This window comes from Coloeus monedula (genome assembly GCF_965178545.1).
Source record: "Coloeus monedula genome assembly, chromosome: 11".
In the NCBI taxonomy this organism is placed as follows: domain Eukaryota; kingdom Metazoa; phylum Chordata; class Aves; order Passeriformes; family Corvidae; genus Coloeus; species Coloeus monedula.
This window is the reverse complement of record NC_138791.1, coordinates 11,844,902-11,872,869: the sequence shown is the minus strand read 5'-3', so window position 1 is coordinate 11,872,869 and position 27,968 is coordinate 11,844,902. Positions and strand designations below refer to the sequence as shown.

The window sequence follows — 27,968 nt, the reverse complement described above, 5'->3', positions numbered from 1 at the left end:
AGGGACACGAGACAACCACACCCCTTCTCACCTGCTCCCCCATAACACACCAGCCAAGATAACCCCCTGTCTAACAATAACTAGTTCAGGGACTAAAGAACAGTGCTCCTGTGCCTACAACTCCCTGCTGCAGCTAGTTAACTCCTTGTCCAAAGATCAGAAAACAGCTTCAAGAAATGTGTTACTCGTGTTACCCAGCTGTAAGACACAGGAAACATGAACAGAGATCGGAAAGCACCGCCTGCCAAGGACATGCACTCTTGAATCAGCATTACCTGTCACAGGATCAGCAGAACAGGAGGCATCATGCCAGACCAAGATCAGTGTAACAGCTCTCTACCCTTATTTTAAAAAGAACAGGCTAACAAAGGCTTGCTGAGCCTACCTGGGAAGCACACATGGACCTGAGCTGTTGCACTACTGCACAGGCACAGCAGTAAACAGGCATGTTGGCTTCTGTTCCAACAGAAACATCAGACAAAGTTTAACGGTTTTCAAACAGACTACAACAAAGGCTGCAGGGAAAAACATTTTATTTCCAAGCAGATTACAAAGAGCAGAGAATATAAGAGTAAAATTAAATTAAAAAAATAGTTGAGTGCATCTCTTTAAAATGATTTGTAGTGTGAGTTACTCACGGGGCAAAGCTACTGGAGAGTTCTGAAGGTCACTTTGCAGGATGCCAATCACATGTGCTGTTTAGACCTGGGTCAACACAGGAGGGACAGACAAGATGTATTTTGCATATAGGCTGCACACTCATTATCAAGCGAGGCCCTGGGCTGCAACTGGACCCTGCCTTTTTGAGACATCCCCTCCACCTCATTCTCTCCTGCAGTTCCCTCAAGTTCTAGACATGGTTTATTGCTGCTGTAAGTGGGTTTAATCTGCCTTCCCGTTCAGATGAGCTCCAACGAGAAGGGAGAAGCAGGCAAATGTGGCTGCCATGCACAGGGTTACAGGGAACGTGACTGCAGTGCCAAGAGCAGAGCTTCAGCCACGCAGAAAAGGGAACCGACAAGTAAGGACACAGCAATTGCTTCAGAGATTTGGGGGCAGCATGTCAGCAAGACTTCTGGAAGAATTGAGATGTTCCTTAAGGTAGGAAGAGGTTCAAGCAGAGAAGGGCTCTTTCCTAAGCATTGGCACCAGCAAAACAGAAGAGGCTGAATCATCAGGATAAGGTGCATTCCCTTTAATATTTGAGAGGAGCAGCTCCAGCAATAAGATGGGGAGAAAAGCCCCATATAAGGTGGAAGACAGTTGATATCCCACTTTAACAGTGATTTAGGAATCTAAGCACTAACTCCGAGTCAGTCACTATTAAATTCACGTAAGAATGTGGCTGGACTGGACAGCTGCACAGCCATTCAGTGTCCAGCAGCACTCAGTCCAGCAAGAGGATGAGCAAGTACAGTACCAGCAGTCCTCCACCCCCTATATACACCCAGGGGGCTCTTTTCTACCATTTCTGGATCTGCTCTTACCACAGCATAGGAGATTTCAAGGTCTTATCCCTTCTCTATGTATGCCAAGGCAGACAGTAGCCCTGGTGCAGCTGAGAACAAGACTCTTGATTTCTGCCCTAGCAGCAACAGTGCAGAAGAGGATTCTTATTAGATCAGATGAAGTCTTTTTGTATTGTCCAAGGCAGAACAGTTCAGGAACTACTTCAGACCTTGTGACCCCTCTGAAGTCCAGACCTCTAGGGGTGAGGCAGCCAATAGATGAGGGCCCTATGAAGTTACTTAGACCATTCCCTTTACATACTGCAGGCAGGAGTGAAGAACCACTCTCTAGTCTGCTCTCTGCTGCTTCAGCCATTACCACCAAAGAGGAAATGCTTGACCTCTTGAAAGCAAATGAAAATCTAATGGTGCTCTGGACACGTGTGTAAGAGGCTACAAGTTTCCTAAAGATAGGGACACTGTTAAATGTCAAGAGTTTGGCCAATACATGAGTCTCATGTCAGAATGTGAGGTGCTTTACAACAGTCAGTCTCTTCTTTCTATGGTTCCTTTCATACCACAGTGACAAGATGGGCACAGTTCAAAATCAACAACACACAGTCTCTAGCTTGACTTCTCAGGTCTATTTATTTAGGGATCGATGCATTTTCAGCCTGTCTCGTACAAGGCATAGGGCACGGAGACTTCCTGTCAATATATACACGCATACAAGAGCAGTACAAGCAGTTTGGCACTCTCAGAGCCAAGGGGGAATGCCCTTCAAGCAGCGGTCAAGCTGGTTATAGGAAAGTGTTAAAAAGCTATTTTACATGTTTGACCGGGAACATTTCCCAGAACATGGATAGCAACCCTAAGCCACGGCACTCTTCTGTGCTACTCTGTGCACGTCTTCCTACAAACCCCTACAAGGGAGCAGATCATGTTCTTCACTATCAAAGAACATAGTATTTATATTCTAGAAATACTGTACCTTTTAAACTAGCTCCAGAGAGGCAGACTAGAAGCCAGATCCAGGAAAATAATCCTTAAGTCACAGTATATCGATTGTCTCTAAAAATAGGGAATGAAGTTAACACAGCAGACATTCTGATGAGACAGTACAGAACAGTGCAGCAGTCCACTTCTGCATCAGCAGATCCTCTCCTATGTACATGCGGACAATGAGAAAGGAATGGAAACACTCCAGTCCATCAGGACAAAACCAGTCACCAGGAGATCTCCACAGCTCACCATGTGCCAAATTTCCCTGTTCTTAACCAGTATCGTCCAAGATCAAGGAGAATTCTTCCCCCTACAAAGACTTGAGATCATCTTGCAGTTAAGGGTGGTAAGGAAAGTGCACAATCTAGAATTTTAAGGTATCATGGAATTCTGATTCCCCAGAAAGCTAGGCTGAAGTTCCTGTTTGTCCCCAGCCTCCAACTGCCCTAAAATTCTGTCATGTTATTGCAGCTTCTGTCAATTTTTAGTGTAAGAGGTGGCTCTCAAGGCTGCCCAGTAAAGCAACTGGTACAGTGCATATCTGGCAGATTGTTTAATATCCACTGTATTTGATGGAGACAACCAAGGCAGCAGGCTTTCCAACTCTGCTCTGATGATGGGATAAACTGCCAAAAGAAAGGGCAAGCCACTCCGTGAGTGCCTGTTGGGCATCCTGTGCAGCAGGCACATGCAACTGCTTGGAACAGTGGGAGCCTGCCCCTAATCCTGTCTTCAAAGACTTAGTATAGGGCCAAAGATGGACATTCCAGTCACTACAATACGGTGAAGGGATTAGAGGCTTCTGACAGCTGAAACAGTACTGGTGATCCCAACAGCCACTCTACCAGGGGGCAACTGCTGGCTCCCAGGAGACAAACTGAGGTGACAGTACCTGCTGCCAGCACTACACACACCCTGGGCACTATCTTCCCAGCTTACCCACTGGGATCTGGGCACTGATTCCAGGCTCTTTTCCTCTGGCCTAGTTCTGAGGGCAGACTGAGCTAAGAGTGTAAAACAAAACAACAGTGCATTGCTACTTCACCTCTCTGCACTTACTTATTTGAACACAGAGTCCTATAGAGGGAACAAACTGCTCATACTGACAGCTAACTCAAGCACACCTGCTTCCTCAGGAACACCAATGTCAGTATGAAGCATCACGGGCTTGGGAAGTCTCTCTAAGCTGCACACCTCAACACTGCTCACAAGCACAAAGACAGGGAATATTATGGCTACTCTCATCAATTTACACTCTGCACAACCAACAGAGAGGGCAAACCTTCCTTCTCAATACAGACAGGTGCTGGACAACAGAGGCTTCAGGAAAGCTGCTTGCCTGTACACAAGTTTAAGTTCTTTTACTGTAATATATATTTAAATATTTATCTGTATATTTTGGAACAGGGAAGGGACATGAGGTGGAGAAGCAGGGAAGACAAGTTCAAGAAGCAGAGTAATTTCTCTGCATCCAAGAAGCTGGTGGCACAAATAACAAGCCTGGCAAGTGATCTCCCATTTCAAGCACAGTTGGCTACCTGCTGGCTTCAAAAGAGCAAACTATTTGTTAATGATATAAAATACAGCAACCATTTAAGATGCAGCAAGGCAAGGCTACAGGGCTGGGGATTATGATCATGAATGATGCCAAAAGCTACACGGCTGTGTTAAAAACTGTGAAAAGGCTGCTAAACTGCAGGAGTAAGCCATATGCTGCTCCTGGAAGGCCTTTTCCCTCCACTACCCCTTCATCATGCCGTTGGTGTGATGCATTTGAAAAGGTGGAGAGAGGGGGATTTGCCTGGGGTAAAGCCACAGAACATTAGGACAGTCTGATCTCACAGATCCCATGTTCCTAGCCTGGCACTGAGCTTCCATCAGCAAGCAGACATTCAGGTCCTTCAACAGAAGTTTATGCCCTTCTACCTTCATAAATTGTAGGGATGAAAGAAATCCAGCAGAGTTGAGCTGGAAAGAATGAACAGGGATGAAAACAACCAGTTTGCATACTGATCTTTGTATAATGACCCCCCACCCTCACAGCTCACTCTTCCCCAAATAAAGACACATTGTTCAATGGCATGTTGAAAAGACGTGCTCGTCATTCTTAATAAACAACTAGAGTAAGAATACATAAGAGAAACAGGGTGGTATCTTTATATGATACACAAGTGTATGTTACAAGAATTCCATCAGGCACAGAAGCCTCAAGGTTTAAGGCCTCAATGTTAGGCCAAAAAAGAAGAGTGTGGTAAAGTTTGTACTTTTAACATCTAAAAATGTCACTTAAAGGTCTGAATAGAAATTGTTGGTTTGTTTTTTTTTGTATAAATCATAATTGCAGTTCACTCTCTCCTCTTTCTTCCAAGATAACAGCAAATTAACGTCCAAGCACAAGAAAAGAAGATGCCTGCCTCTCCTCCACTGGCTGAGCAGGTCCATCCATCATTCTGTGCCCTCTAGGCTGCACGTGCTCCAAGGAGACAGAGGCCCCAGCCAACCAGGCCAATCCTGTAGTTCATGTTTTCTACATCATAAAAAAAAACCCAGAGTCAACCAGCAGCTTTCCACAGCTCCCAGCTCGCAGGGGATATGCAGCCTCCAATGGTTCCAACAGTTTGGTGTGTTGGGTAGGATACACAATGGGTAGGTTTTCCTTTAGATTCTTTTAAAGAGAAGAAGCCTAAAAGGGCTTCATAACTACACCAATAAAAAACCAAAAACTTAGGCATCTCCTTTAGTGTAAAAGTCTGTACAATTTCTCTTTGCTTGTCCCTCCCCCATCACCCTGCCCCACCCCATCTGAGCCACGAAGGATGCCTTAGTGCATGGTGCTGGCATTAGCCACGGCAAGAGCTTCCTGAATCTCTCGTATCACCAGGATCCGGGTGAGCATCTGCTCCATCTGCTCTCTGCTGATCGGCTGGATGGAATACCAGATAGGGCTGTTGGGGGCCACCACTGGCTCCGGTGTCAAGTAAAATGTGTCATTCCGGCCTTTCACACTCTGGGGGCTGTGTGAGGAAGATCAGAAATAACCAAACTAACAAAATGTCCTGGAAGAGAGAGACCACCACTGTTCTCACCCCAGGCTTCACAAATTCTGACAGTGAACATCTGGCTGATGAGACATGAAGGTACAGAGATACATCTAGGGGCAACATTCATCCCAAAGTTTTAGGACATGCCAAGGTGAGGACTACAAGAAAGCAGTTTTTATTCCACACTGGTAAGCATAACACACACATGGCTTTAGGGGTCTTTCAGAGTCTTTTAGAGTCTTTCAGATTTGAAAGATTCAGATCTTTCAAAGCAGGATGGGATATTTTCACATTCAGGCTACCTGCAGACCCATCATTGCAGAGGAACTACTATATTAAGTATCAGAATCATCATAATTTATAGATGAGTCCTTTGAGGCACCCTCCAATCTCCATAGCAAGTCCTTATTTTTATTCAGAAGCTGGTTTGAATAGGACCCTACTCCTATCTTCAGTAGTGGATGCTTCCAGATGACTTGCAACTCACAAGCAGAAGAACAAGTTCATGCCAACACAGCAAATGTCCAAGATTAAGAGCAGCCAGTTCACAAATCAGGATTTGTCTTAAATACCCCAAAAATTCATTTTACATGCCATCAGAGTTAATCCCACTCTCTCACATCAACACCCCTCTCCATTTAAGTAAATTTATGCAAATATAGAAACTGTGCCAGCAATATCACACAGTACTGAAAACTAGGCCAGGCACAGGGTGCAGCTCCCCAAGTCACAGAAGACAAGCACTATACACACAGATGAGAGCTCTCACCATTTGAAGAGGTAGAAGTCATACAGCTTTATCGGACACCTCAGGGGGTTCTCTGGATTCTCGGTCTGCTCTGCATACATGTCATCTGTAACTACAAACCAGCCCCCCAGAAGTCTGTCAGACACTCTGTGTAAGCACAGCACACTGAGCAGTACCACAGAGCCTCAAGACTGCAGCACCTTGTCACCGTGCAAGAGCTGGCAAGAGACACACGGCTGTTCAGGGCAGAGGCACCTGGCTATAAATGCTTAAAGCATTACGCAGAGCTTGCTTTGTCCTAAGGCTATTGAAAATCATAACCCATCCATATCCTTCTTTCCATTTCTCCTCTACCAGTGCGCAAAATAAGGGAAATTTTCTCACTACTAAGACTGCAAAGCCTCAGTTGCATCCTGTGCTTTTAAGAGGACAGATTGTACTTACATAGGAATTCTGTATGGGTTCACATGAATCAAGGTAAGAGAAGCCCTCCCAAAGAATTTTCTCCATCTCTTCATAAGCACTTACACCCAATAGCCTCTTTGCCCACAAAAAAAACCAAAAGTAACAAAAAAATTATCCTTGGTTCTTGATGAGTCCCACATGCCTCAGTTAAGGTACGTCCCCAAGCTTATGATTAAAAGGTACTACGCTCTCTTGAATAGAATGTATGGAAAACATATAATGCCAGGCTGCAGGTAACTGGCTGAGCCTTGGAATCCCTACCTGCAAACATCTCCGGGTTCATCCACTTCTTCAAGCCCAAGTAAGTAAAATATTCCCAAAGAAACCTCCTAGACACTACCTTTCTGTCCTGTCTGGTGCATGCCTGGAGCCTTCATATAGCGGATACTCGTGCTTTTATCCTTGGGATTAGAAGGGTTCTTCTTGGTCTGCCTCAGCACCTTGGAGAAGGCCAGCTTCATGTGCTGGTCTACTGTTTTCAACAGGAAGTACCTGAGCAGCAAGAACAGAACATAGGACATTCAGAGGCAAGCAAGAGACATCGTCACAACAGCAAGGTAGTTACCTTTAGTCGTCATGAGCAGGCTGAAGCTCAAACCAACCACTGGGCTAAGGACTGTTCCAGCAGCAAAGTATACAAAAGCCACAGGTTCAGTCTGCCCTCTGCTAGCTCACTTCCTTGTTATACTGCATCTTCTTTGTCTGATGACGCTACAAGTGGGCTCTGTGTGCAACCATTTGAAACTCATGATTTTGCCCTACCCAGAGCAGCAGTTTCACACCAATCCTGTTAAGGTATCTGAAGTTCTTTCATTCACCAAGATTCCCCAAGATTTGAGTACTTACTTTGTATTAAAAAACATCAGTGTAGTGAGCAAGGTGGAAGGGGAGTGAGCTCCAAGCTGCTTACACTCCCACAGCATCTCTTCTGTTACATGACTGGAGAGGATGTAACCTGCAACAATCAGAAGTCAGCATCATGCCAGGGGATAGACACAGCATGAACACAGGCAGCATTTTACAGTCTGTAAGTATTGGAGAGCATATAAATCTTAACAGAAGGAGGAAAAGGAGATTCTCACTAATGTCAAGATTCAGTGCTCTGCCAATAACTTTTAAAATAGCAGGTACAGTTAGGAAACACCTGTATATATCCATCAACCTCTAGTTGTGGAGTATACTTCTGCAACATGCCTATACATCCCAGCCCACAGAGAAAAGAATATGCACTTAAACAGCTTTTAATTAATGGCTTGACTCGACTGCAGATGCTCTTAATCCAATAATATGTGAGAGCAGGCAGGCCAGTGTAACAAATCAGTTCTTAGCCCTGTGCACAGCTTTAGTCAGCACACAGTGCCAAGTGATGTATTTGGACACATGAGTAATCCTTTGATTCTCAAATTTTTTCCCCTTTGTGTAGAAGAAAAATACTACACTCCAAATACACAGATAAACAGAAAAACAGACAGCAGTATGAACTCGAGGGCTTGTGGAATGTCAAAACACTGATCAAACAGCCAGACTGAAAACAAAAGGATTCCAAAACTTACAGTGCTACTTAGCCACCTAGCCTGTTACATCAGCTACTTTTCTGAACACAAGCAGTAACTTCTTCACTGATGTCCAAACATATCAAAGGGAATGAAACAATGAGAAACCAGGTTTCCATGCTCTGAAAATGCAATTCTTAATCTAGTTCTCATACAGTTCTCTGTCAAAATCTGTGTCTTCTGGAACTGCTCCCCCCATCCCTGTTGCCATGATCTCCTGATTGCAGCATTGGAGGCTTTAATCACTCATTGTTTTTTCCTTGGACACTCAGTTGGTCCTGCAGACAGTATCCATCTGGCCACATGGCACTACGGCAGTGCTGTTATTATCTCCCAAAGAAACAATACATATTAGAGGCAAGATGTATTACCACTTCAGATGAGGAAACTTGGTTCAGATGAACAATCAGCTGGCTGCCAAGTAAGCCAGTCTCATGACACTACAAAGTCCCTACAATGTGCCTTCTGATAGGTGACAAGTGACAGACAAATAATGTTCACTGACAGTCAGTGTTAGAGCCTGACAACTGCAGCAACCCCAGCATTCACTGCAAACACAACGTTTTTCTCCCTGACCAGCAGGAGCTGGCCTAGGGATGTTACATACTTCAAAAGGGTTTCTATTCAGACTACACTCATGCTTTAGGTTCAGTTTAAACATTCCAAGCTCTGGAAAGTTTTAAAGTTCTTAACAAAAGCCCTTACCAAGAGGCGAAACACGGGGCTGTATGTCCTTAAGAACTTCATGCAGCCATTCAGTGAACCGAATATAGTAGAGATCTGAGAAGATGTCATCAACTCGGCCGTTTTCAAAGAGATACTGTAAGAGATTCACAACACAGGCCAATACAGCGGGAGCAAGTGTGTTCCTCAGACCAGACCTTATCCTAAAGGCCCCCATACTCAGTCAGTCGAGCGTTTTACAGTATAGCACTGAAGACTAATACAATTTACTTGAAGAGTGAGCACTCTTGCACCAAGGCCATTACAGGGTAGGTAATCTCAGTTACTATCATGGGAATGCCAAGACAGAAAAAGGAAAAACCATATTACAAAGTAAAGCTGATTGGATCTCATGTTTTATCTCAGGTGTGTTCACTTCATGTTATTTCACATGATTAGTGGACACTACTTTTTCAGGTAACAAGGATGCTCAATTTCCCTGTCTAGGTTCAGTTCTGTTCCTGCAGCTCTTCCAGAAAGCTCATATATTCCCACAGCACGTAAGTTCTTGCCTGTTAAAGCTTCAACTAGATCTAAGTCTTGACTCTGACAGCTTCTTCAAACATCATCCAACTCTTCTCTCCCCACCAAAAAAGCTAAATGGACTTATTATTTTCACTATGATACTGAACTCAGTTATTCACAAACTTAACCTGTAGATGAAAGCATTGCTTGCACTAAGGACAAGTCATCTGATGTTTTCAGGGCTTTTTAAGCAAAGAGACTTTTTTCATATAAAATTGTTGGGAAGCTTAACAGAAGCCACAGTCTCTATTTTTATAACCAAGAGTCTCCCTACACATGCTGGCAACATGTACGGTTCTGCAGCACACAAAACTGTCCCATCCTACCTTCTGAATACACAGGAAGATATAGTAGAGCACATCTGGATCATAGGGTTCACCATCACCATTTCGAGCTTCTCGTGTCATTAAGCACAGACCATAATTCAGCTCAGCCACAGCTGAAGAGATGAGATCTTCCTGGAACCTCAGCAGCTGACGCCCTGGAAACAAAACAAAGCTATATTATTTAAACCATAAAGCCATATTATTTCCTAACATTTCAGGAAAGATTTCCCACATCTCCAGCTTTGCCATTCTATCTGGCAGGTCCAGCACTACCTCATTCTCCCAGTATAGTAGAGCAAATTGAAATAAATCCAAATCTTATGCTGTCAGAAATACTAAAAGATAAAACAGGCAAGAGTTTGATAGGAAGATCCTCTGCCCTGCCAAATGCGTAACTATTGTCTTCTTTCACCGTGCCCTCAGTGAAGTGCTGCCCTGCAGCAACAGGAAAATAGCAACTCCGTGACTGCTCTACCAGCTTGGCCAGACAGTTTTGTCCATGCACCACAGTCATGCAGTGCCCTTTTCTATTGCTATCAAGTGCCCAGGTGCTCAAGGGGGCTCAGCACAGAGCTAATACATGTCCTGCGGCAGTGGGAATGCACAAGAATTAGTACTGCAGAGTAAATTGAAGTTTAAATTTAGGAACAATCACTGATTAAACAAAAGTGTTTCCCAGAGCAGTAAACGCCTAACATTTTAGTCATTCCTAATCCTGCTTGAAAGGAAACAAAGGCCATGTTCTCATGACACTTACTTCCAATAGGTGCTAGTCTATTTTGGGCTTCTTTTTCCAGCTCTGCATTCTTGGTCTGTGCCCAGCTTTTCCACACTTCAAGACCTTCTTCTGGCTTCAGAGAGTTTGGAAGTAGAAGTTCAGGTGAAGTTTGGGGCTGTGGCTGTGGTTCAACTTCAGCAACCTGAACAGTTTGAGCCTATGAAAGAAAACACTTCATTTTATATACACACTTCAATATGCAACAGCTGGACAAAAAGCAAGAATCCCGCAATACCTGTAGCCCCAGGATACCAACCTTCTGCAATACTCCTAACAAGAAATCAATCCAAGGAATGCAACTTTTGTTGTCCAACCTGAATTGCTGCTCACAAAAGAATATTCTACACTCCAAAAACTCTTTCGGTTTGAATGGACAGATCTATCTTCAGCTCACTAATCACTCTGAATCACCACTGAAGTCCATCTCACTACAAGATCAGCCCACAGAGACCACCAGCCCCTGAACAGGAAGGTGCCACCAGCTTTACTAACCACTGCTGCTCCACACCTAGACCGCCCTGAGGAAGGTCCTGGGTACAATCACATGTGATACACCACTGGCATCCCTCCCTATCCATGCTCTCTTCAAGCAGTATATAACAGGCACACAATAAATACATTCTGTTATCATCCATGATGGATAAGATTAATTCATTTGTAAGAGGTAAAAAGCAGTAAGACTAGAACACAGCATCAAAACTCCAATTCAACTTCAATGCAGTGTTCTCAAAATATCAAATACTGCTAATGGGGACTAGCTACTATTGTGTGAAGAGTGACTGTATGACTTATTACAGACCTAAGGCATCTCCAGACCCTTTGGAGATTTACTTCGCAGCAAGACCTTAGGTCACCAAGAATTTCAATCTCAGACTGAAACTTATTGGTGCTATTGGTTTCCTTGACAAATCTAAAATCTGCAGCTAGCCCTCCAGCTGCACTCACTCTGCATTCTTCACTACAGCTTCTCAATTCCATGCCAGAGAGTCTCATAGCTACCTCAATTAACCACTTTACAGACCTTAGTCAAACTCTCACTGGCACCCTGAATGTTACAGAAATAGCAATTCTTGTATCAAAACAGTTTTGCTTTTTCCTTCCTAAGAGCTACTCCAAAAAGCAGCTTTTCCTTTGATACTGCTAAGTGCCAATATTAGTGAAAGTTGCTCTGACAGTCTAGAGACCATGGCATGTGAAAACAGCATAGAGACTTTTAATACCTGGACCTTACTCAGTATGAAAAACCAACAGCTGAAGAGGCAAAGTCTGCAAGAGTCTCAGACTGGAGCCTTCCAGCTGCCTCTGGTTGATTTTTTATTTTCTGCATCAGCTCTTACTAGCTTTTCACTTATCAGCCCCTGAAGCTGCAGCATGTAGCACAGCTGCAGAGAAACTGACTGAAAAGGCCCAACTTTAATCAAGGCAGATGGCAACCAAGTTGTGAAGGAAAGCCTCTCTCTGCCTTAAAGAGTCCAAGGGCGAACTGACTCCTTATCTTTGTAGGAGCCAGGACTGAGCCTCTGCTCTCCTCCAGAGTGCTGCCACATTACTCTCCAGAGATCTGAAAGCTTTCCAGAGCCAACTCCCTCCATAAGCCCAATCCAAGGGACAGTCTTCTGCCCTGACCCCACAGATACCTTGTCCAGTCATAGGCTGAAGTAAATCTGCTGAACTGGCAGATGCTTCTTAACAAACTTACATTTTTCACAAATAGAGCAAAATGGCTGCAATTTTCCCAGATCCTCTAGAAGCACAATGCTAGAGGACAGTGCAGGGCAGGCAGGCAAATTCCTTCTCAGTTTCACAGTTTTGAGAGGGTCAACTCCCAGAAGTGTGATGTTCATTTCTAGTAGCTTTACTGCCCCGCCTAGAGAGAGGGTACATCCCTCCTGGAATTGCCTATGTATTTAGGGGGGCTTATGCCCCTAAATATCTTACATACTATTGATCCAGGAAGTTTGCTCACAACTAGTCCGATTTCGACACTTTACCTGGGTGCTGGATCTGCTGTGGATTCCATGTGCAACATAACACAAAGTAACTAATAATGACTAGTACATATTAGCACACCTTATTTGGCTGCAATTATCCCTGCCTGTCCACTGCAACCCCTGGAACAGCTCAGGAAAATATTGCAGACCTCAGAATACCCGCTATGAAGAATCTGGCAATTAGTATGTATCTATTAATTTTTAACACTAAGATCAAGACCGTACTTTCTTTTGGAAAGTTTTGAATCCTAAAACTATGTACCAACATTACTACATGATAGTCTCATACCCATCAGGAGTCAAGTGCCCTATGTCACATTCAGGCTTCTGGGACAGATGCATCTCTGCTTCCCAGACACCAGCTGTCTGTTGGCATGCTCCCTGTCCACAACATTTTTAAGCTGTTAATCACAAACTGAGACCAAGAGGCAGTTTTAACTTACTGAGCAAGTGACTTGTAGCTGCTGTTGCTGCCCCTGCTCTTGGGGTGTGGGCTGCTGCTGCTGCTGCTGCGGGTCCCATATGTGCACTGTCTGCCCTGTATTCTGGTATGTCCCTGCTACAGCCTGCACTGCCACTGGAATGTGGATGTTGCCATTCATAAACTGTGCTGGAAAGATCGAATTAGCAAGAGTCTGCACCACTTCCTCATGAGAGTTCTTCACTACTGAAGTACTTCCCACCATCTTATCCTTGTCATCTTCCAGCTTCACTGTAGCCAGTGTCGTGGGCGAGCCACTGACGTGGACGGCATTGTAGGCCTCCTGAGGGATGGCAATGTGGGTTATGTTTTGCTGCTGAAGGTCACCACGTGGTTGAGCAGAGTAAACAGGGATGGTCCACGTCTCTCCAGTGGGGCTAGTAATGGTCCCAGTGGCACTGTACAGGTGGGCACTGTCCACTGTTAACAAGTCTGGCCTTAAAGAGACATAACTTTGCTGCTGGCCCTGAGGAATGGCCAGCACTGTGGCAACTGGCTGCCCTGAAATAGCATACGATACGGTAATAGGCATATCCACTTTACGTTTCTTCACTGGCTGAAGGACACTCGCAGAGCTGATCCGCCTCTCTCCCTCTCGTGGCGAGCCTTGTTGAGAAGGTGGGGGTGACAGTGCCCCGACTGTCTGGATCTGGATCTGCTGACCACCAGTAATGGCCTGTCCTGCCACAAGCTGGGCCTGGATCTGCTGGTGTTGTATGTGTTCCTCCTGTAGCTCGGCAGCCTGGATCTGTTGGGCAGTCTGCACATGCTGCACTTGGATCTGAGCTGCCTGCAGCTGTGATGGGCTAGGGCTCTGAAGAGACTGACTCTGTATTGTCTGGGATGCCTGCTGCTGCGCCTGGCCTTGGATCTGCACTTGGACCTGTATTGGCTGCTCAGAAGCCTGATGAACAGAGAGCTGTGGAGAGAGCTGCTGGGCGGAGACCTGCTGCGGTGACTGCTGGACCTGGACCTGAACCTGCAATGACACCAAGCCAGCAGTTAGAGATCAGCAAATGTCAGTGATTCAACAGAGATGGTCTGTCACTCAAGATCTATGCTCCAGGTCTTTTATGCTCCCTTTTATGATTCCATATATTACTCCATTAGTAAAGATTTCAGGAAAATGAAACCAAGTTATTCTAGAAGTGCCTGGTTATTAACAGTGATACAGTAGATGTGTTTGCTCAGCATTGCACATGACTCTCAGCAGAGAGAGAACAGCACGTGAGCTACATCTCCACCCTCAAAGCTCTATGGACTCAAGCCAACAGATTGCATCCCTGGAATCCAAAAGTGTCTTTAAAGCTATTTGCATTGCTAAAATGTTACTTTAGCATAGGTCTTGCAATACCAGCACTTTAAGGTCATGCACATTACAATCGCAGGAACTTGCCTCATTCTTACCATGCTTTAAATGGTTTTACTGCTGCCCACCACAGTCCCAAGATGGCCACAGGATCACTAGCTGGTGACAGGCAATTTGACAGACAAGTCAAAACCACCACTTGGCTCTTTCCTCATAAAGCATGGGAATATTACTTTGAAACCTATCATTGATAGTAACACTACTCAAGCAGGTGTCAACACAGAATGTGGCAAGTTCAACCTCAATCTTTATCATGCATGAATGGCCTACCCTGCAGCATGATTTTTAAACTCTAGAAGAATTTCTTTGGCAATGACAAAACCAACCTTTTTTTCATTATTTACTTATTCCATTTAATACCATTTATTGTCTGAATTACACTGTTGCATTTTCTAGCTCATGCACTTAGTCAATGCTGAATAACATAGACAAAATATGTTGACTTCATTTCAAATCAGTTCCTTTTCTTTTGGGGGGGGGGGGGGGGGGAAATCACACCCTCTCACATTAATGCTCATTTGTCCAAGGTCTGCCACAATACCTAGCAGCAGTCCAGCAGCACACTGAAAGCCAGGAGTCACAGGCAGCCCCCAGCACAAATTTCAGGTCTCAATACCTTCACATCCCTTGTCCAGACACTTCTCCACTTTTCCTCACATTTACACAGACAACTGGTTACATTTGCCTTGTCCTAGAAGTGATATCTCCCAGGTTCTCACGACCATCTGTTTCTCCAGGCTTCATTAACACTTTATTTTAAGGGAGGGAATTAATTCCTCAACACCTCTTTCTGGAGCCAACACGGACTTATTTAGTTATAAAACTAAATGTCTTCCTACTCACTGTCCTCTCACCTTTTTCTAGCTCACTTCCTGGAGCCAGTCAGACTAATGCAGCATTTACACAGAGACAGCACACTAGCCAGCCTGACAATACCAAAAAGAACTACAATGCAGGCCTGCTGTGCACAAAATCCACTTCCCAACATTGCTGCTAAGAAGTCTTGAAAAATGTTAAGGACCCATTTACAGCCAATTAAGAGTTGCTAAGGAAAAAACTGGGGTAGCAAAAAGCCCCACTGGCAGGCCCAATTTATAAGTCACCTCCTGTTAAGAATTAATTTATTTCCAGGAAGAATAGGGTACAGTTCCTTCTGGGAACTCTGTGCAGCATACTGTAATGCAGCTGACGTGGTGACTCTATAATAATTTCCTGCAAGGTAACAAGAAGCATGTGACCTTATGTCAGCATGACAGTTTCAAAAGCTGCATCAATGAGTGATTTGATCAGGCAGTCAATTGAAAAAGATGAACTCACCTATGGGATGTTTCCTCAGTTCTATTTGATATTGTTCTGCCCTGGAGCATGAGTACTGCCTTGGGCAAACAGGCCCAAACACGGATCCCAGGTAAGGGTTCAGTTTAAGAAAGCCAGTTGCAATCACACCCCTAAGGCAAGAATTCTTCAAAATACTTCACTTTAAAAATCACTAATATAGTCCTTACTATTAAATTAAGTCCTTGTTCAAAAGATTACCTGCAAGGCAAAAGCCAAAGACTGAACAAATTACATGTTTTATTGCACTGATATTTTCAGTTTCACACAAGAAACATTTGCTTTACCTGCTAGGATTCAAAATGATGGTAAGAGGTAAATGTGTCCTGTACTTCTGTAGTGCTTTCATAATTTGCACAGTTGACTGAGAACACCTTAAAAGGACCCCCATCTTCTTCCCACTCAAACTTTTACATTACAGTTCCTGTGAGTGTTCTAACATACAAAAAGGAAAGACTTTTTTTCGGCTAGCAGTAAGAATTCAAAGTCTCCTCCTGTGCTGAAACAATTTTATCACACAACCACAATTAGAAAGGTAATGGAATTGGTTTAAGAAAGAGGTATTGTCAGCAAGAGGCATGGTCTAAGAACAAATGGACCAAGACAGCATTTGCTCCCTTCTGCTCTTGTAAACAGACTTTCAGTTTGAGAGGACCTAACTGATCATCTAGCCTAACTGCCCGACGACTTCAGGGCTGACCATAAGCTACAGCATGTCATTAACAGCACTGTCTAAATGCCTCTTAAATAATGACCCCCTTGGGGTACCAATCACTTCTCAGAAGCCTGTTACAGTGTTTGACCACTCTCTCGGTAAAGAAATGCTTCCTAATGTCCACCCTGAACATCCCCTGGCACAGCTTTGAATCATTATCTGTTTCAGAGCCTGAGCCTACAGTGTTTGAAAGTCAGGGGCAACTTCCACCACTTTCAGCAGACGAGCAGTCATGCCCTGAGGCCTGTTGAAACTCCCTCAGGACTGAATCCTAACTCCTACAACCAGGATGTCTTGCTACTGCTTTAGAGTCCACCCTATTATTAACACTCAAAGAATGAGTCCAGACCCAAACAATATGAAGTCAAACTCCAGAATGACTTGAAGCTCTCCGTGTTGCAAACTACAGACATTAGGCATCTGACTAGAGTGGTCCTATTTAAAAGGATATTGGACCTCTACCTACCACACATTATGCATTCCCTGTGAATTACACATCCATTTTTAAAAACCGTATCTTGCAGCAGATCCCTCCCTGTTTTCTAGTAGGTTTATGCAGGAGTGCTACAAGCATTCATTTCAGTTTTACAGGCTTCAACCCAGTCTGAGACCAGAGGCTTCTTATATTGACCTCATTGTCCGTTTTTTCCTCAGATAGCAAGTTAGACAAAGTATTACACTAACCCCACCAGCAGCAGATGACTTTATAAAAGACTCTGTACAAAGGGGAATGTTTTAAATTTACAGGCCAAGACCAACAGGGAGGACTTTAAATCTTCCCTTTATGCTGAAGATTAAAGCAAAACCATGTTATGCTGGGAATTCCTGGGTTACTGGTGCAAGAAAGGAACATGCCAAGTTACCAGTACTGAAATACTATTTATTGCCGAAAGTCTGGATCCAACAGCATGAAAGAATCACCTCCCAGCAGGCTACCATGACACAGAGAAACGCCTTTTCACCATAAAGTCTCTGGAAGCTGGATCAAATACTAGCTGACTAGAAAATCAAGTGTCAGAAATCAACGCTGTATCATAACAGGAGGGGAAAACTACATTCCCTTAGAGGAAATCTTGTCACATCAAGCCCAAAAACATATTCTGTCCTGAACTGAGCACATGCAAAGAGTAAATCAGTAACCCCACGACCATGAGAACAGCTGAAGCCTGGTTGCCAAAATTATTTTTCCTAATGGTTGATAGACAAACTTTCAAGTAGGAGTCATAACATGTCTGCCCTGCACGGATTCTCTGCCCAAAAAGGAATCAGACTCAGTTGTTTCAGAACCGCAGCTCTGAAACAACTGAGATTTCTTTGCTTGTTAATTCTTTCATCTGTAGACTGACTGGATTACCTAATATTTCCTAAAACCTAACTCTAAATGAGCACACCTAGCAACTCTTCCCTGCATGGATTTTTTTATATCTAGCTTGTCCTAGAGCACCTGACAGGCTCTTAAATGCATCTTTTCACAAAGAAATCTTGGTTTCTGAGGCGTGTTTACACTAGCAAGCAGTAGTACACACCAAGAGCAGACCTCCAGAGCAAGACTGGAGACGTACTAACATGTCCACACTATACCTTCCAGAAGACTATTTCAAACTTAGTTCTAGTCTTGCCCACCAGCCAAGTTTGACATCATGGAGACACAAGACTGCATCTTACAGCTTAGTTTCGTCAGGAGGGAACCCCAAATGACAGACTCCAAACCTACAAGAGGTAAAAAGGGGCAGGTGGCCAACTTGCTGCAGGAAGCATGCTTCAAATGCCCCCAGAAGTAATGTGGGTGCATCTCAAACTTCCCACACAAAGTCAAATACTTGGGAAAAAAGTTAGTGAGAGCATGAGAAGAGTAATCTCAGGGTTTTTTGCCCAATTTAAGGACAGAAGACCTAGAATACAGTTCCCTCAACAGTCCTAAGCTAAAGCAAGTCCAGCACTAAAAGCTAACACTGTAACAAAGAGTTCCTTCTAAAGTTACACCAGAAAGTGTACATGCAAGTACAAAACAGATACGAAAAGTGTAAGTGAAAAGACTGATCAGAGAAGTAGCAGGAAATGTCAGAACTTGTTATTTAACTACTTTACAGGAAGTCCTTTGCTATCTAAGTAAATAAGGTCTACGGGAAGGGTACAAGTCAGCTTTTCAGAATAACGGCCAGACTGACTCTCACTCCAAGTTTTTCCTCTGCTCATTCATCAACATCAGAGAGAGAATTCCATCAGCTAAATTAGGCCTTGGGTGTGTTTGAATAGTTACAATATCAAGATTATGCTGTGAAGCTGTACACTGGGGAGGGATTTAGGTCTAAGACAGTTAAAACACATGACCAAGGAAAAAACAGCTTACCTCTCCAACAGAAGCCTACTTCCATATACAAGTAAATGCTACCTCGAAAACACCACTCTTGACTATAACCACTCTTTGAAGTGCCCCACTCAGCCCTAACAAATGATAATTAATACCTGCTGCTACACTAAAATCTTACTGGCATGTTTTTCAAACATAAGCAAATAGGAACTCTAACTCCAAGCTAAACTTCAAGACCAGCACAGAGGCAAGAGGAAGGTGCATCCATCAGAAGCAAAGGAAAGATGCATTCTGTGCAGAGCCAGAAACGAGACTTTTTTCTAAGCTATTTAAGGGCATCTTTCCCTGCCTTGTGTCATTAGTAACGCCCAGCCTCCTGTAATTGTCTGAAGTCACAGAACAGACTCAGCAGTAAACACATAAGGAATTGAACGATTAGAAAGCCACAAGTATCAACCAAAAGATATTTTACACAGGCACTTAACCATTCCCCATACAGTTCCATGATCTTGCTCACATGTAGCATCCTCCCCTCAAGCCCTGCCCAAGAAAATCTTGCCACCTAGACATCAGACTGTTCATAAAAAGCTGAAACTGAGGATTTCTCCACACACATCATAAGCAAAGATACTTTCTGTCCTTTGATATTCTTTCAGTTAAAGCTTCTTGTGTAAGAGGCACAAAAGGTTCGCTGACCTCTGCAGAAGTACCATATTTGGGAAGCAAGTCAACACTAAACACCTCTTCTCACTGGCATAATCAATTTGATGGCCTCAATGCACAGGACCAACAAGCAATAATCTGACCAAAAGCAGAGCTGATAAAACTCTTACTCAACTGGAACAAAACACAGCCCTTCTCAGCCACTCCCTGATGCACTACAAGGTATGACAACTCTTGACACACTAAACTCCTTCTTAAGGTCACCTATGGCACCCCTGTGATACTGGGTGTGGAAGGAGCTCCAGGACACTTGAACTGTAGCAATGACTAGTGTAAACAACCCAACAGTTGCATCCATTCATCCTGTAAAATAAACACTTGATAAGACTTTGTTGAACCTTTTAGGCAAGAAAACCTTAAGGTGACAACTTCTTCAAAGACAAAATTTATTTTGCCAGAAAAAATTAAAGCAGCAAGAAGTCACACTCTGTCTTTAGTTGTTCACAGCTAGTAAAATCCAGGATGGAACCTGAGCACTGCCTATCTCCATGATTGAAAGATCATCAGCAGCAATTGCTACTGTGAGGTCATCTGACTGGTCATACTATTAGTCACCTTCAGCAGTACTGTCACACTGCCAGACATAAGCATAGTCATTCAAAGGGTCTTCCACTGATTTGCAATTGGATTAGCAAGAACTAAACAGATTACCAAGTCAAGTACCAGGACATATGTTTAATCAAAAGCTAAGAGGCTTCGGCAGATGACCAGAATTCATCATAATACAACACAAGCAGTATTTCAGCACAGGGAGTCAGTTGGACCGGGTGCACTGCTACAGCGGAACACTGTCACTCCCCAGAATCACAACAAAATCCAGCTTTATCCAGAAGCTGTGCTCCGCCACTGCTGCCACAGTGACAGTGCAGAGATAAGTTAACACTAAATCATGGGTTTAACATAAATTATGTCTCCATAAGAAATCTTGAAAGACAGAAAAACACTCTTTCAAAGGGGTAAAGACATTCTTCTCCACCTTATTCTTGCAGAAAAACTAAGATAATTCTGAGCTAGCTGCTCAAATACACCTGAGTCCAGCTGCACTGCTGATACACAAAAGCTGCAGCCCCATCCAGTATCAAATGTGCCACCTTAGTGTTCTGGGGTGTTGCAACACCCTAAAGTGAACAGCAGGGTAGGTAACACAAACACTGGTTATGAGCTGTACGAATGGGAAAGCAGGTATCTAAAAGCAGAGGCACATCAAAAACAAGGAGCAGAGAGTAGACAACATTCTTTAGGAAACTTGATGAAATCTTGACTTTCACGAGTTTTTCATATTCTGGATGCAGGTCATTGAGTTCAAAAATCAGGAACCGGTCTCTTGCAGCAACTCTATGCTTATTTTCAAGAAGGTCAGGTTATTTTTCTCTGGAGCATATGATATATGACCTCCCTCCCTATCTCTGTTACTAAAAGACTTGCAAGAGTTAAGCCTGAATACTGAGTAGTTCTGAAAGGAGGCAGCAAGAGGTAAAAAATGAGTGGGGGGAAAAAAAAGATTCCTTTTGACTTCTACAATTGGTTTGGGGGCCTTCCACATCTTTAAGGCTGAGGCACTCAAAAGCCAACCCTCCTAGCTCTTCTACTGAAAAACAAAACTTCTTCCAGAAAACATACTAGCTGGCAAAACCAAACCCACTCTTGATCAGTTTTAATAGCCTCATGCAGAGATCCAAGTCATGCCTGCAAGACTTCGGTTTTTGTTCTTCAAAAGCCTTTCAACACAAGTTACTGTAGGGCAACAGGTTACAAAAGCCCCAGTTAAGCATTTATTTACTCAATAGAGAGTAACTGGAGATGAGTTACCAGTGAAGGAGGCAAGTCTGTCTTTGCCGTAGGATAAAAGCATGCAAGTGAGCCTTTGGCACAAGTCTACTGCACTGCAGCAAGCTCGCACTTATTTTGTACCTTATTTCCACCCTATTTGTGACTCCATACCCTCATTTAATGTAAAAACAAGAGAGCTCACAGCTTTACATTCTGCTACAGAAAGAAGAATGATTCATATCTCAAGTGTATCAGAATTGCAGCTATAGGCAGAGTTCAGCTGTTTGGAGATATATCACAGAAAAACCTTAGTAAATGCCCTGCCACCTATGAACTCTTCAAATTACAAAATGTATCTGAGGACAAAAGCAGTTATCCTAAGTTGTAACATTGGTTTGGTTTTCTTCCCTCTGATGCTGGATTTGCTTACTTAATACTTATTAAAATACCTAATGTAATATCTACTTTAAAAAATAACAAAAATGACAATTCCTTCCACTATGCAAATGGATAATCTACCATGCATCCTTTAGAATTCCTTTCCTGAAATGTATCATCCCCTGGTTTATATCCTAAAGTTGACTCTCTGGCATTTCTCCCTCACTTAAAAGACAGTTCAAGAACAACAACTTGTAGAATGTTCAAGTAAAACCTTTCAAAGATTATTGATTTTATTAAAGTAATAAAAAAAACCTGAAGGCAAGCTCAATCCCACAGCCACCCTGAACAACCAGACAGTCAGAGGGGGCTGGTATTTATAGCAGCTTCAGAGCAGAAGGCTTTGGGAGTTGTGCACATGCCAGAACTGTTGACCATTTCTCCAATAGGTGACACCACTCCATTGCTATGTACGTGGCTCCTCCTACAGCAGGGCCTGAGGGAGGCACAGTCCAGAGAGCCAATTTACTACCAAATTCCTTAAATGAAAGGGAAATATTGCTGTACTATATAAAGTTAATTGGCCCTGCCTCTTAAGTACTTGTCTGCGGCTTAAGGTTAGACAACAGCTCTGAACACTACTCTATCAGTTAGCAAGTCATATACACATTCAAGGATGATTTCAGATGCTTACCTGGACTTGCTGGGGTTGCTGAACCTGTATCTGCTGCTCTGGCTGAGTTTGCTGCTGGATACTGGTTGTCACAGGACAAGCAAGTTCAAGCAAAGATCCAGCCACCTCTGTGCTGTCCGTGTAAATGCAGTTGCCACCCTGCTGATACACCATTGTGGTGGTAGCCGTCTGCTGAAACTCCTGGAGAGCTTCTGGCCCCTTGGAAGCAAGGGAGTCTAGAAACTCCTTCATCCTGTGCTGGGGGATTGTTCGCGCCTTCACACGGATGTATTCTTCAAAGGAAATGGTGTTCTCCAGAGAATTATTCATATTGCAAAGTCCTCAGGGTTCCTTAAGGAAAGAGAAAGTAAAAGTCTTAACTACAGCACTCCCTCGGTGCAAGGATATTCTTAACTCCAGTAACTAATTTCTCATACCAAGTACTGTATGAAAATTGGCAAACATGCACAGCCAGATGCCCAAGACAGATGCTTTAGTTTTACGAGGCATCTTGTGCTACTATGCATTTCTCAGATTAACCCTTGGCAGCTCAGGGGAGTCTGAATGATACCCAGGTGTGACTGTGGAACTACTCACAGAGCTCACTGCCAGGTAAGCTCTCCTAGCTCTGTACTTCACCCAGACCAGGCAAGTCCTGTACCAGACAAACCCAGTTGTACATTCCATTTGTTTGCAGCATGCACTGTTAGCGAGAGAGGCTCAGAAATCAATATCTGCAGCCCTGCTTTGCAGCCGCAGAGCTGGGGAACTGAGCAGTGTGTTCTATCAGGCCGTGCAGTTCTATTCTAGGCAGCTAATGGGTAGCACAACAGAAGAGCAACAGATGCAGCATTCAGCCCATTGCTATTAGGACTAGGATAGCCTCATCGATCTGAACATAGCAAGCAAAAGGAGAGCAATGGAATCTAGCGATTTCCTCAAACAGGGAACTACACACATGGAGAAGCAGAGCTCTGGAAATGACAAAGGCAACAGCAGCATTAGTTTTTGATCTCCTTTTAATATAGGAAGAGGTTAACATGAAACATGCCATGTGTGAAGACAAAAGAAAGACAGAAAAAGAAGTTAGATGATCAGGGCGGAAGTGAAAGCAAAGAGAAAAAAAAAAAAAACACCACCACCAAAGATGACTCCACCTGAGAGCGTCAGACAGCTCTAGGGTATATTCTGACAGCATTATTTTCTTACTGACTTATCTTGTTTAAACCCACAAATTGTTTTTGCAGTGAGTATACTGGTTGTTTCTAAGGCACTAATTAGCCTTTATATAAATACATTTGAGCTATCACATCACTGGACACTGAGACAGTTGTGAAAAGATGTGAAACAACACAAGATTAGGACTAGAAGAGGTGATTCAGCACTACTAGATCAAGCTACATAAAGGAGGAAAACCACACAGACATCACTATGTACATTGACTGTAGTTCTAAAGAGGACAGGTACAAAAAGAGAACTTTATGTATCCTTTTACCATGATTTTACAAAGTAGAACTCAGACAGGGCTATGGTTGAATGTAAGACTGCAAAAGCCTGCCTGTGTGAAAATGGGAGTTAACTCCAGGCTTTGACTGGCGCTCAAGCACACTGCACAAGTCCAGCCCCAGTTATCATCAAAACCTGGGAGAGCTGAAGCAAACGCTAACCCCTCTTCATTGTTACATGACAGCAGTCCAAACACACAGTTTTTGTTTACATGGAGGTTCATGGCTAGTGCATTGGACCAGGCCCACAGGAGAAAAAAAAAAAACAAGTATCAAAGGTAAGGGGAAGATACATGAGGCAATTTGTGCTCTATCTATGGCTTCTGAAGTCTTTAAGACACATTTGTTGCTGTATGAGATTTCTACAGAAGATGTTCTTAAAATATGCAGCACTGTTTAGTAAAAAAAACATATAATGATGTTCACATGGCAAATCCAACAGCTCTGTAAATATCGGCATACAAAAGCTCCTGTGGAGCTCACATCTGGACAGAAAAACGATTCTTTCAGAGACACCAATCTGACATTTTCAAGCCAGCTATGGGTGATAGAGCCAGTAAGACTACTCACTTCTCCAACAGCCACCCAAGAGTAGATTACACCTCTACAACACACATTACTAATGCCTTGCTATGTGACCATATGCCCCGGGTGAAACCAAGGGAGAACAATGATGTTAATGCGTCCGTAGGGACTCAGACAAGACCTAGAGCAGGCACACTGAAATGTGTTTTGCATCTAGCTGGATGACACTCCATTATAGACTCTGAGGTTGGAAAACAGATTTTGAGCAACTAACTTGTCCCAGCCTTCTACTTGGAACTTCCAAGTATTTGACTTCAATATTACAGTGAGGCTTTCAGAAGGGCATCATCATTTTCCATGTCCACTCTGAGGTGCACTAGCAGATACAGCTTTGACAAGGAAGACTCTTCTGAGGAATAAACCTCAAGGATGCCATGCTGGGCTCCCAAACACGAATGCCACAGATGTTCTTTGACAGCAGGATCCCAGACATAAGTGCCACAGATGCTCTTTAACAGCCAGCTGCTGCCGAATTGGATGGGCTCACTTCTCCCAGGTGCTCCCTTCCTGCTTGTGCATTGGTATTTATTATGTTGTAATGGTTCAGGGAATAGCTATCCACCTTCTGTTAATCTTGTCAAAGGAGAGAGCAGGGAGGTCACAGGGCTGCTGTTTCTAATGGGAGCTGATAGCCCTCACTTCCACTTTTGAAACTCCAACCCTTCTTTCACAAGCTACATCATTCTCCCACATAAGAGACCAGAAGCCACAAGAAACCCAGAAGCATAAGCAGCAGAGGTCCACCACCGAACCATCACCAACCTCTTCTGACCACCAGGAAGCAGAACAAAGCAAGCACTAATTTCTTAAATACAAATCCTTGACCCTGCTGAGCTGGTCCATTTTAATTAGTTCTTGTTAGCATGAAAACCAAGAGCCTACTAGGCCAGTCTTCCCCTACTAGTAAATCTTCCTCTCTCAAAAGCTGTCACAAAGAATCTCTTTTCTTTCTTCTACCATGGAGAAAAGAATTTCCTTTACATTTTCTTGAAGTTACTATACCGAGAGCCACTAAGGTGAGACCCTGCAGTATTCCAAAGGCATGGACCAGAGCCCCACCATGCCACAAGGCATCTGTTCCCGTCCCACAAGAGGGACAAGATCTTCCTTGGGTTTTCTCTACAGATGCAGCTACAGACCCTGTAGGTAACAGTGTCTCCATGGGTCATTCACACCAGTTTTAAGGCTGCTGGATTATTTAACTAAAAGCACTGAACTACTCAAAACTTCACAAGACCCTATGCAGCAGTGGAGGTACCCGGTCCAGAGAAAGATTCAGGAAAGTAATGCTGCACTCCCAGAAATTTTACTTATTAAAACTAAACCAACCTGCACTTCTGGCACAAAACCTCTGTAAGGCTCTAGTGCATTCAACAGGCTTTTGTAGGGCAACACGTGCAGCTTGCTGCTGCAGTCACCACTTTTACTATTAGTTATTAAAACACATAATTTGTGCATTCCATTTATCCCACAGACACGCACTGGAAACTGCAAACACCCACCCTCACTGGATCTCAGCAGCATGTTTTTAATACTGCATTTTAAAATTTAAAAAAAGAGCATCCAGGCAATAAGTTTCTCCAACAAAGTAAGGTAACTGCTCTCTGTGCAGCATAACTGCATTTTTTTCAGGAAGTAAGTTCAAGAAAAATTCTTTGAAGATTATGAGCACATACGGTTAGTTGATAAAACTTAGACTGAGGTTACTGAAAACACACACACAACTTGCAGCATGTGGACAATCTGGACTCACCAGTCACCATGTTGCATGTATTTCTGCTGCTCTTGTCCTGAGCTCTTAGACTTGTAACGTTCTGGAGAAGACAGAACAAAGAAGCCCTTTCCATCCCCAGTTCCTCTTTCTTTATTAAGTCATTTTATTTTAAATATGTATTCCATTAAGAAAAAAAAAATCAGGAAACAAATATATGATCATCCACGCAGCTAGCAGCTCCTACTGAGGAATTGCAAGATGCCCAATTTCTAACCATCGTATCCCTCAGCCTGGTGGTACTGGGAACGACTGTGTGAGCACATCTGTCACAGAGCGCCGTGCGGCGACAGGCGCGGCACGGTGGGTAACTCCGGAGTTACTGGCAGATAGAACTTAGAACAAGGCAGCAGCAGTAGTGACCGTATCCAGAGCCCCCACCCCACCGCAGGTGTTCCCAGTGCTGCCCCGAGAGACAGCCGGGAACTCTACGGACCGCTCGGCCACCCAGCCAAGACGAGGCAAAGCTCCGCATTCAGGCCCTGAGACCGTCGGCTGCAGCTCAGCCTCCGTCCTGCCCGAGCGGGGACGCGGAGCCCGCGGGGCTTCCCCCGCCCGCGGGCACCCGGCACTGCCCCAGCCGCTCCCGCCGCCTTTGTTTCTCGGCGGGGCGGCCGGGCCGGGCCCGCAGGCGGCGCCGCGACACCGCCTCCCCCGCCCCCCCGGCAGGAGCCATGTCGGGGGCTCCGCGAGGACGGGGCTGCCGAGGGCCGCGCACAGGCCGCGCCTTCCGGTGCCTCGCTGCCCGGGTGGCGGGGGCGACGGGGACGGCCCGGTGCACGGGAGGGGGGGGGAAGAGCGGGGAGCGCGCCCGCGCGGGCCAGGAAAGCGCGCGCGCGGCAGGCGGGGCCGCCCCCTCCCCCTCCCCGCCGGGCCCGCGCCGCCCCCGGAACCGCCGCCTCCTCCTCCCGCGCCCAAAGGGAGGCCCCACCCAGCCCCGCCGCCGCCGCGCACTACCCCGGCCCGCCGGCCCGGCTGCGCTGCGGCGTGACCCGGCCCCGCCTCACCCCGGCCCTGTCGCCGCCGCCGCCTCGGCCCCGAGTCTTTTCCCCTCACAGCTCCCTGGGCGCCATCTTACATTCAACCCCCCGCAGCCAATCAGCGCGCTGCCCCAGCCTCGCGAGAGCGCGGCCCCCAAGCCCCGCGAGAGTTCAGCCCCTCGGCCCGCCCCGCGCCTTAAAGGGGCCTGGCCGCAGCGGGGCGCGGGGAGGGCGCGGCCGCTGGGGGGCGTCCTGTGCGGGGGGCGCGCGGCCGCGGGGGCGCGCAGAAGGCGGGGGGGACACGCGGGGACACGCGGGGACAGGGGCAGAGCGGGCAGGCGGGGTACCCGGGACGCCACCGGCACCGCGTGGCCGTGGGGCGACGCTGGCCGAGGGGCTCCACGCGGCCGCCCCGCTCCTTCGCGGCATGCGGGTGCAGCCCGGCCCCCATCCCCACGCAGCACCTGGGGCGAGGCTCCGCGTTGCGCCCTTGTTCGGGGCAGACCCCGGGGCAGGGACTCCCCGGGGAGGGCGCTGAGGCCTGCGCGGCCTGTACCGGAGGGGCCGCGCCCTGCCCCGGGCGGTACCGCGGGGCGAAGTTCCCCCATGGAGACGGAGGGTGCTCCGCGCCGCGGGACCGTGCCGGGGCTGCTTTAACGTGCCCATGTGCTCGGCGCGGCCTCCCCAGCCCCGGCCCCGCTTAAGGTGGCCCGTGGGGCTGGGCAGGGTCTCCCTCCACCTGCTTCAGGTCCAGGGGCACAGGCACGGGGCT

At 45.4% G+C, this 27,968-nt stretch overlaps 1 protein-coding gene across 1 annotated transcript; it reads right to left on the bottom strand.

Annotated features, from left to right (window-relative positions):
- Positions 1 to 516: 516 nt before the first annotated feature.
- QRICH1 (glutamine rich 1) lies at positions 517 to 27,306 on the bottom strand. Its single transcript, XM_082288952.1, has 11 exons — positions 27,224 to 27,306; positions 26,199 to 26,259; positions 22,377 to 22,706; positions 13,044 to 14,060; positions 10,589 to 10,766; positions 9,832 to 9,986; positions 8,963 to 9,077; positions 7,551 to 7,659; positions 7,045 to 7,196; positions 6,261 to 6,351; positions 517 to 5,464 (listed from the first exon to the last, which is right to left on the bottom strand). The coding sequence occupies exons 3-11, from the start codon at positions 22,683 to 22,685 to the stop codon at positions 5,272 to 5,274; spliced, it is 2,319 nt and encodes a 772-aa protein (XP_082145078.1). The 5' UTR covers positions 22,686 to 22,706; positions 26,199 to 26,259; positions 27,224 to 27,306; the 3' UTR covers positions 517 to 5,271.
- Positions 27,307 to 27,968: the final 662 nt, after the last annotated feature.

Coding starts and splice junctions, on each gene's coding strand:
- QRICH1 (XM_082288952.1), bottom strand. CDS start 22,685: ATGAATAATTCTCTGGAGAACACCATTTCCTTTGAAGAATACATCCGT. Junction 9,987..10,588: donor TAGACTAGCACCTATTGGAA/GTAAGTGTCATG, acceptor TTTTGTTTCCAG/GGCGTCAGCTGCTGAGGTTC. Junction 6,352..7,044: donor GCACCAGACAGGACAGAAAG/GTAGTGTCTAGG, acceptor GCTGGTTTGTAG/TTACAGATGACATGTATGCA.